Below are 10,263 nucleotides of genomic sequence, written 5' to 3'. Positions count from 1 at the left end.
CGTACGTGTGAAAGTACGTCCGTTTTTTAGTGACCAATAATCCCCCCCCCCCCCCACACCCGATTCTTTCCCCCCAATTTGGAATGTCCAACACAGCACAGACGTTCTGAGGGTGTGTGAGCGTCCTCCGATCTCACAGAACAGAGATCAGCCTTGCTTTTTATTTACTCTGGCTTTTGGTCAGTGTCTGGCCAGTAGCGTTCGCTGTTGAGGAGAAGGAGTCCATGCCGGTTTCCCATCCCCCACTTCGTAAAGACATTCTTTATCACAAGCCACTTGAGGGTATCAGAATCTGGGGTGTCAGACCACACAGCGTGCGGTGGCTGTAGGTCACAGTGATTCAGCTGGTCTGTAGGTCACGGTGATTCAGTTGGTCTGTAGGTCATGCTTAGCGATCGAGCCTGGGAGAGTGTGGTCATGCTGAGGGATGGAGGTTAGCAGAGTGGTCATGCTGAGCGATGGTGGCTGGGATCGTGGCTATGCTGGGATCAAAGCTGGGAAAGTGTGGTCATGCTGAGGGATGGAGACTGGGAGAGTGTGGTCATGCTGAGTGATGGGGGCTGGGAGAGTGTGATCATGCTGAGGGATGGAGGCTGGACAAGGGTGGTCATGGTGAGAGGATGGACGAGGGTGGTCATGCTGAGGGATGGAGGCTGGGAGAGTGTGGTCATGCTGAGGGATGGAGGATGGGAGAGTGTGGTCATGCTGAGGGATGGAGGCTGGACGAGGGGGGTCATGCTGAGGGATGGAGGCTGGGAGAGTGTGGTCATGGTGAGGGATGGGGGCTGGGAGAGTGTGGTCATGGTGAGGGATGGAGGCTGGACGAGGGTGGTCATGGTGAGAGGATGGGAGAGTGTGGTCATGCTGAGGGATGGAGACTGGGAGAGTGTGGTCATGCTGAGGGATGGAGGCTGGGAGAGTGTGGTCATGCTGAGGGATGGAGGATGGGAGAGTGTGGTCATGCTGAGGGATGGAGGCTGGACGAGGGGGGTCATGCTGAGGGATGGAGGCTGGGAGAGTGTGGTCATGGTGAGGGATGGGGGCTGGGAGAGTGTGGTCATGGTGAGGGATGGAGGCTGGACGAGGGTGGTCATGGTGAGAGGATGGGAGAGTGTGGTCATGCTGAGGGATGGAGACTGGGAGAGTGTGGTCATGCTGAGGGATGGGGCTGGGAGAGTGTGGTCATGGTGAAGGATGGAGGCTGGACGAGGGTGGTCATGGTGAGAGGATGGGAGAGTGTGGTCATGCTGAGGGATGGAGACTGGGAGAGTGTGGTCATACTGAGGGATGGAGGCTGGACGAGGGTGGTCATGCTGAGGGATGGAGACTGGACGAGGGTGGTCATGCTGAGGGATGGAGGATGGGAGAGTGTGGTCATGCTGAGGGATGGAGACTGGATGAGGGTGGTCATGCTGAGGGATGGAGACTGGACGAGGGTGGTCATGCTGAGGGATGGAGACTGGACAAGGGTGGTCATGCTGAGGGATGGAGACTGGACAAGGGTGGTCATGGTGAGAGGATGGACGAGGGTGGTCATGCTGAGGGATGGAGACTGGGAGAGTGTGGTCATGCTGAGGGATGGAGGATGGGAGAGTGTGGTCATGCTGAGGGATGGAGGCTGGGAGAGTGTGGTCATGCTGAGGGATGGAGGATGGGAGAGTGTGGTCATGCTGAGGGATGGAGGCTGGGAGTGTGGTCATGGTGAGGGATGGGAGAATGTGGTCATGGTGAGGGATGGAGGCTGGACGAGGGTGGTCATGCTGAGCGATGGAGGCTGGGAGAGTGTGGTCATGATGAGGGATGGAGGCTGGACGAGGGGGTCAGAGTTTTGGGGACAGAGAGAGTTTTGAAGACACTAATAATTCCATGACTCTATAGCACAAGAATTGGAGAGATCTGCATTGGCGTGTGGTTTATTGGGGACACAAAGAAAATCACAAGCCAAAAAAAAAAAAATTAACAATAGCACAAAACCGACTGACTGAAACAAAACCAGAGGCAGAGAGCAAGAGAAGAGAGGGAACGAGGCAGAGAGAGGAGTGGAGGGAGAGAGACGGAGGGAGGGAGTGTCAAGGAATAGGCTAAGAGACAGACAGGCTCTAGGAGGTAAGCACGGAGATACAGAGCTGTTTTTTAGGGAGCAGTGTTTAAAAAAAATGTAATTAAAATTTAATTTAATTTAAAATAAGAAGTTAGCGAAGCGACATGCAGAAAAAACCTCGAGGAAAAAACAGAAGGAAAAAATGAAACAAACCAAGAGAAGCAGCAAATTACAGATTATATATTACAATACAAATAAAAAATACTTACAAACATTATACAATAATACTTTGAGCACCTTGTTGTTGTTGTGTTCTCTCTCTTTCAAAGTACAATCTGAAGCACCAGCATGTCTTTAAAAAATCAAAAATAAATTGCTTCTCCGTATTTTTCATTTTCTAAACAACCATTTTTTGTTCACAGACTGTTTTTTTTGTATCCATTGTTAACAAGTTTCCTGTCTTCTTGCGTTTTGACAAGCAAAAAAAATCATAAACGCACATCAAATAATATTAAGGGTTTTTTTTACCTGCCCCCAAAACCCCTTTCCCTGCCCACTCACCGTACGCAAAACAAAACATAATTAAATTAAATTCAAATACAATAATCATACCAATAATATAATAATAATACAATAGGAATATTAACTTATGTGTTGGCTTAAATACTTTCACAAACACCTTGAACAACACAAAATATAAGGGTGGGGTAAACCAGGTAACTTGAGGTTTTTCACAGTGACACCCGCTGGTCAAACGGTCAAATTGCAAGTTGCCTCTCAGGGCCAAAAGCTGTAACTGCAGTCATATTTATTTATAGCTGAGGTTTAGTGCATAGAGGTTATCCCAACAATGACATTTGATATCTGCTCATTATAAGGCACATGTTGTATAGTTCGATGTTTTATACATTTTGCATAGTCATACTGTAAACAGTTTTAAATACTGCATTGCACTGCTGCCACCTGCTGCCCATAACTGCAGTTTTTATATTCGCAAGCTCTATGTTGACATCTGCTGGCTGTAAACTGGAACTGCACTGGTGTTTATTAGTAAAAGCTGGTATAAATCAATCTAAATTACCAGCTAGACCCCATGTATATGGCTACCGGTTTCCTTCCCTTTCTTGAAACTCCCAAATGGTTCTTTTCAATACATCTACAGATACAGTTTGGGAGAGAGAGAGAGAAGGGGAGCGAAGGACTTTAACTGCACATTTTTTTGGTAATCTTTTTTTTCACGTTGAAAAGTCTTTGGTTTCTGCTGTTTGTTGTTTTTTTTTCCTCTTCGATGTTATGAAAGTCTTTCTTCATTTCAGTGCTGTTGATGTTCATGTGTTTGCTGAACAGCTCCCCGGTTTCGTCTCTTACACATTCAGCAGCACGCGTAGGCAGCTCTTTCGCTTTGCGATTCTCATATTGGGGGGCATGGCAGGGGTGGGGGTGTGAGGTGGGCATGGTGAGTGGGTGTGGCCAGGGTCTCGTGGGCGGGATCGATGATGTCTAGAGTTCATGTAGAGGTCGTGTAGTGTTGTGACAAGACAGGCTTGCTTGCTTGGCATTGGTTGTTTTTTTTCATGTGTTTGTTTGTTTGTGTGTTTTGTTGCTGGGTTGTGTTTCTGGTTTATTATGTTCTATCCCAGGAAGCACACGGGTCCCACATCAAAGCCGAATTTCTGCTTGGCCTCCCCAAAGTCTGTGAACATGACGTCTAGCACAGGCAGCTGCACCACCACGGGAGTGTTCACCTCCAGAACTGTCTTGTCATAGCCCTTGCGATACTGAGAGAGAGAGAGAGAGAGAGAGATAATTAATATGAATCACAGCCCTTATAATACTGAGAGAGAAAGAGAGAATTTATATGAATCATAGCCCTTACAATACTGAGAGAGAGAAATTTAATTTGCCAAAAACTAAGATTAGAATCCTGTATCAAAGAAAACCAGAACCCCCTAGACACCCCAATAACTCAACAAGAGCTAAAAGATAAACTCATGTCTCTCAAATCCAGGAAAACATGTGGGCCCGACAGCATCAACAGTGAGATGCTGAAACACAGCAGCCCCAAGCTGCAGGAGGCCCTGCCTAAACTCCTCAATCTCGTACTGAGAGCTGCATATTTCCATGAGACCTGGAACCAAGGACTTATAACACCCATATATAAAAGTGGAGACAAATTCGACCTCAATAATTACCGAGGTATCTGTGTGAGCAGTAACGTGGGGAAGGTGTTCTGCAGTATCATTAACGCCCGGATACTGGCCTTCCTTACCGAGCACAGTGTGCCGAGTAAAGAGTCAGATTTGCTTCCTACCAAACCACCGCACCTCTGACCATATTTACACTCTACACCCCAATAAACAAACACGTCCACCAAACTAATAAAGGAAAATATTTGTCTGCTTTACTGATTGTAAAAAGGCAATGGATTTAATTTGGCATGAAGAACTATTCCTTAAACTTCTTCAAAGTGTAGGGGGGTAAGGTATATGATATAATAAAGTCAATGTATTCAGAAAATAAGTGCAGTGTGAAAAGTGATAACAAAAGAACAGAGTTCTTCACACAGGGGCGTGGAGTGAGACAGGGCTGCAGTCTGAGCCCAGCACTGTTCAACACTGTGGCGAGGTACACCTGCCCCTGTGCGTATTACCATGTATACCTGGTCAGGGTGAAAGACACAAAGCAGAGGCAGATCCTGACCAAGTACAGACTCTGTGACTACCACCTGGCCATCGAAACAGGACGACACAGACAGTCCTGGCTGCCCAGAGACAGGAGGCTATGTGGTCACTGAACGGGGAGAAGTCAAGACAGATACACTTTCTATTACACTGCAGTAAATACACACAAATAAGGGACACATTCTTTAAAAAACGAGCGCTCTGCACAGTATGTGTGTGTGCCTGTCACAGGCTGAGGGACACACAGTGAGCGCTCTGCACAGTATGTGTGTGCCTGTCACAGGCTGAGGGACACACAGTAAGTGCTCTGCACAGTATGTGTGTGTGCCTGTCACAGGCTGAGGGACACACAGTGAGCGCTCTGCACAGTATGTGTGTGTGCCTGTCACAGGCCGAGGGACACACAGTGAGTGCTCTGCACAGTATGTGTGTGTGCCTGTCACAGGCCGAGGGACACACAGTGAGTGCTCTGCACAGTATGTGTGTGTGCCTGTCACAGGCTGACGGACACACAGTGAGCGCTCTGCCCAGTATGTGTGTGTGCCTGTCACAGGCTGAGGGACACACAGTGAGCGCTCTGCACAGTATGTGTGTGCCTGTCACAGGCTGAGGGACACACAGTGAGCGCTCTGCACAGTATGTGTGTGTGCCTGTCACAGGCTGAGGGACACACAGTGAGCGCTCTGCCCAGTATGTGTGTGTGCCTGTCACAGGCTGAGGGACACACAGTGAGCGCTCTGCACAGTATGTGTGTGTGCCTGTCACAGGCTGAGGGACACACAGTGAGCGCTCTGCCCAGTATGTGTGTGTGCCTGTCACAGGCTGAGGGACACACAGTGAGCGCTCTGCACAGTATGTGTGTGTGCCTGTCACAGGCTGAGGGACACACAGTGAGCGCTCTGCACAGTATGTGTGTGTGCCTGTCACAGGCTGAGGGACACACAGTGAGCGCTCTGCCCAGTATGTGTGTGTGCCTGTCACAGGCTGAGGGACACACAGTGAGCGCTCTGCACAGTATGTGTGTGTGCCTGTCACAGGCTGAGGGACACACAGTGAGTGCTCTGCACAGTATGTGTGTGCCTGTCACAGGCTGAGGGACACACAGTGAGCGCTCTGCACAGTATGTGTGTGTGCCTGTCACAGGCTGAGGGACACACAGTGAGCGCTCTGCCCAGTATGTGTGTGTGCCTGTCACAGGCTGAGGGACACACAGTGAGCGCTCTGCACAGTATGTGTGTGTGCCTGTCACAGGCCGAGGGACACACAGTGAGGGATCCGCACAGGGGCACTGATGGGGGGGGTTGTTTATTTACCAGTGTTTCGTTTTACATGCCTACCTCTATATTCAATTATTCCTTTTCATTATTTACTGTTTATATTGATGTTCATACTGTTTCTGTCATGTTTATAGAGAGAGAGAGAGGGAGAGAGGGAGAATTTATATGAATCAGCCCTTAAGGCCTGGACACACCAGCGCAGCGCGTTTAGGAGCGGCACATCCAAATTTCTCCCAGAGGAATTTTTGACTCGCTGCTCGTCCAATGCGTCTGCACTCGACCAATAGCTTTCAACTACTGGTGATGTCACAAGAAATGAAAACATGCCAAAAAAACTTTGAAGAGTGGAGGAAATATTAATAACTAAAGTACAAAAATGTGCTGTATTATACAACCCATCCTGTGCCAGCTACAAGGACACAGAAAACATGTTTGAGACTCATCGCTTCGGAGAGGGACATTCCAGGGGAGGTATGAAGGTATGATAGGTCTGTAATTCCAGGGGAGGTATGAAGGTATGATAGGTCTGTAATTCCAGGGGAGGTATGAAGGTATGATAGGTCTGTAATTACTTTGGGAAATTGAATGGGGTTTTGTCCCGTCTTCTGCCTTCTCCCGCTTTCATAAAACTATAATCCATAAACACAGCTAAAACTGAAGCCTGTCAATAATGTCAAACACTGCAATCCTATGAAATGAGAAGTTGAAACGTGTGTCCAGGCCTTAACAATACTGAGAGAAAGGAGAGGGTGAGAGAATGACTATATGAAATTAAATAAATACTTTTTGTGCAAGAGAGAAGTCAAATTACAGTGCTGAGCAGTGCCTTGAGGTAGGGGCTGTTCTGCCAGCTCATACCAGTGTCAGGATGTACTGATTTTTGCTCTCTATTGATATAGTATTGATACTCGGTGTACTGATCTGTATTGATACAGTATTGATAGACCCTGTGTACTGATCTTTATTGATACAGCACTGATAGATACAGTGTATTGATCTCTATTGATACAGTATTGATAGACCGTGTGTACTGGTTTATTGATACAGCACTGATAGACTCAGTGTATTGATCTCTATTGATACAGCCAGCACTGATAGACCCTGTGTATTGATCCCTATTGATACAGTATTGATCTCAGTGTGTTTCACTCACAGCACAGCCGTCGAGCGGTGCCTTGATGTAGGGGCTGGTCTGGTAGCTCATGTCCTCCTCGTTGGCCCCCTGGAAGTGCAGGGCCTGCTCGAAGCTGTCGCTGCCCAGGTGCTGCCAGGCCACGGAGTGGTGGCAGTGATAGGTGAAGTTCTGCCGGGCCGAGACAGACAGCAGCCGCAGGAATGTGAGCTGAACCACGCCCAGGGGCTCGCCTTCAGAGTCCACATACGAGAACTGAGGAGAGGGGAGAGGGGGGGAAGAGGGGGTTATACAGGGTTAGAGGGGGGAATAGAGAGAGGTAGGAGAGGGGTAAGAGAAGGGGGTTAGAGAGGGAGAGAGGAGTAAGAGAGGGAGAGGGGGTTAGAGAGGGGGAGAGAGGAGTAAGAGAGGGAGAGGGGGTTAGAGAGGGGGAGAGATACAGAGAGAGTCTCGGCTACAGAGTCCACGTATGAGAACTTAGGAGAGGGGAGAGAGAGGGAGACAGAGAAAGACCCAGGCCCTGGCCTACAGAGCCTCCCAGCCTGTGCTTCCAGCACTCACTCACCTTGCTGCCATGTTTGAACTCACTGAACCAGGTTCCAGGGGTCTCGCTGCTCCAGGAGTTCATCTTCACCTGAAAGAGAGACAGAGGCATGTTAAAGGGTGGAGCGGTGTGCAGGGTGCAGTGTGTAGGGTGCAGTGAACAGGGTGCAGTGAACAGTGTGCAGGGTGTAGAGAGGGGGTGCAGGGTGCAGTGTGTAGAGATGGGGTGCAGTGTGTAGGGTGCAGTGAACAGGGTGCAGTGATCAGTATGCAGGGGGTAGGGTGTAGAGAGAGGGTGCAGGGTGCAGTGTGTAGAGATGGGGTGCAGTGTGTAGGGTGCAGTGAACAGGGTGCAGTGATCAGTGTGCAGGGGGTATGGTTGTAGAGAGGGGGTGCAGGGTGCAGTGTGTAGAGATGGGGTGCAGTGTGTAGGGTGCAGTGAACAGGGTGCAGTGATCAGTGTGCAGGGGGTAGGGTTGTAGAGAGGGGGTGCAGGGTGCAGTGTGTAGGGTGCAGTGAACAGGGTGCAGTGATCAGTGTGCAGGGGGTAGGGTTGTAGAGAGGGGGTGCAGGGTGCAGTGTGTAGAGATGGGGTGCAGGGTGTAGGGTGCAGTGTGCAGGTCTGTATTGCACTGTGCAGGGTTACAGGCTCACCAGCTCTCACCCACAAACTGCATGAGACGTCACACCACACATTAACTAGTACAGTGGGGAGATGCAGATCTCTATGTAAAGGAGTGTAGTGCACTGTATTGTAGTGTGTTGTTGGGTACAGTGTGTTGTGTTGTGTTTTACTCTCACCGACTCAATCTTCTTGTCTGGGTAGATGCAGGTCTCTCCTCCTGCAGTGAAGTTGCAGAACACCTTGAATGAATCTCGAGCGCAGCCCTGGTTGGGATCGATCCAGTATTCACCTGCCAGACACAGAAACACACAGACAGGGGGCTCAGCACACTGGAGCAGCAGAAACCAGACACACAGACAGGGGGCTCAGCACACTGGAGCAGCAGAAACCAGGCACACAGACAGGGGGCTCAGCACGCTGGGGCAGCAGAAACCAGACACACAGACAGGGGGCTCAGCACGCTGGCGCAGCAGAAACCAGGCACACAGACAGGGGGCTCAGCACACTGGAGCAGCAGAAACCAGACACACAGACAGGGGGCTCAGCACACTGGAGCAGCAGAAACCAGACACACAGACAGGGGGCTCAGCACACTGGAGCAGCAGAAACCAGGCACACAGACAGGGGGCTCAGCACGCTGGGGCAGCAGAAACCAGACACACAGACAGGGGGCTCAGCACGCTGGCGCAGCAGAAACCAGGCACACAGACAGGGGGCTCAGCACACTGGAGCAGCAGAAACCAGACACACAGACAGGGGGCTCAGCACACTGGAGCAGCAGAAACCAGACACACAGACAGGGGGCTCAGCACACTGGAGCAGCAGAAACCAGACACACAGACAGGGGGCTCAGCACACTGGAGCAGCAGAAACCAGACACACAGACAGGGGGCTCAGCACACTGGAGCAGCAGAAACCAGACACACAGACAGGGGGCTCAGCACACTGGAGCAGCAGAAACCAGGCACACAGACAGGGGGCTCAGCACACTGGAGCAGCAGAAACCAGGCACACAGACAGGGGGCTCAGCACACTGGAGCAGCAGAAACCAGACACACAGACAGGGGGCTCAGCACACTGGAGCAGCAGAAACCAGACACACAGACAGGGGGCTCAGCACACTGGAGCAGCAGAAACCAGACACACAGACAGGGGGCTCAGCACACTGGAGCAGCAGAAACCAGACACACAGACAGGGGGCTCAGCACACTGGAGCAGCAGAAACCAGACACACAGACAGGGGGCTCAGCACGCTGGAGCAGCAGAAACCAGGCACACAGACAGGGGGCTCAGCACGCTGGGGCAGCAGAAACCAGACACACAGACAGGGGGCTCAGCACGCTGGGGCAGCAGAAACCAGACACACAGACAGGGGGCTCAGCACGCTGGCGCAGCAGAAACCAGGCACACAGACAGGGGGCTCAGCACGCTGGGGCAGCAGAAACCAGACACACAGACAGGGGGCTCAGCACGCTGGCGCAGCAGAAACCAGGCACACAGACAGGGGGCTCAGCACACTGGAGCAGCAGAAACCAGACACACAGACAGGGGGCTCAGCACACTGGAGCAGCAGAAACCAGACACACAGACAGGGGGCTCAGCACACTGGAGCAGCAGAAACCAGACACACAGACAGGGGGCTCAGCACACTGGAGCAGCAGAAACCAGACACACAGACAGGGGGCTCAGCACACTGGAGCAGCAGAAACCAGACACACAGACAGGGGGATCAGCACACTGGCGCAGCAGAAACCAGACACACAGACAGGGGGCTCAGCACACTGGAGCAGCAGAAACCAGGCACACAGACAGGGGGCTCAGCACACTGGAGCAGCAGAAACCAGACACACAGACAGGGGGCTCAGCACGCTGGGGCAGCAGAAACCAGGCACAGCCGCAAGTGTTTTCAGGTGTGTATTGCAGCTAAACTGAATCAGGTAGCTAGCAGTGTGGATCAGGGGTCA

The 10,263-nt window shown here is 51.1% G+C and overlaps 1 protein-coding gene across 11 annotated transcripts in view; it reads right to left on the bottom strand.

Moving 5' to 3' along the window:
• Nucleotides 1-1,886: 1,886 nt before the first annotated feature.
• Nucleotides 1,887-10,263, bottom strand: part of LOC117971446 (collagen alpha-1(XI) chain-like) — a 157,943-nt gene continuing 149,566 nt past the window's right edge. For all 11 annotated transcript variants that reach the window (XM_059010456.1, XM_059010457.1, XM_059010460.1 and 8 more), the window contains 4 exons: nucleotides 8,476-8,588; nucleotides 7,697-7,765; nucleotides 7,153-7,386; nucleotides 1,887-3,819 (listed from right to left, as the gene is read on the bottom strand). In XM_059010456.1, coding sequence (XP_058866439.1) covers nucleotides 3,673-3,819; nucleotides 7,153-7,386; nucleotides 7,697-7,765; nucleotides 8,476-8,588 — 563 coding nt within the window. In that variant the 3' untranslated portion in view covers nucleotides 1,887-3,672. The remainder of the gene's footprint in view (nucleotides 3,820-7,152; nucleotides 7,387-7,696; nucleotides 7,766-8,475; nucleotides 8,589-10,263) is intronic.

The sequence above is a fragment of the Acipenser ruthenus genome, chromosome 41 (genome assembly GCF_902713425.1).
Source record: "Acipenser ruthenus chromosome 41, fAciRut3.2 maternal haplotype, whole genome shotgun sequence".
In the NCBI taxonomy this organism is placed as follows: domain Eukaryota; kingdom Metazoa; phylum Chordata; class Actinopteri; order Acipenseriformes; family Acipenseridae; genus Acipenser; species Acipenser ruthenus.
Note: the sequence above shows the minus strand (reverse complement) of the source record. Positions and strands in the feature narration are given on the sequence as shown.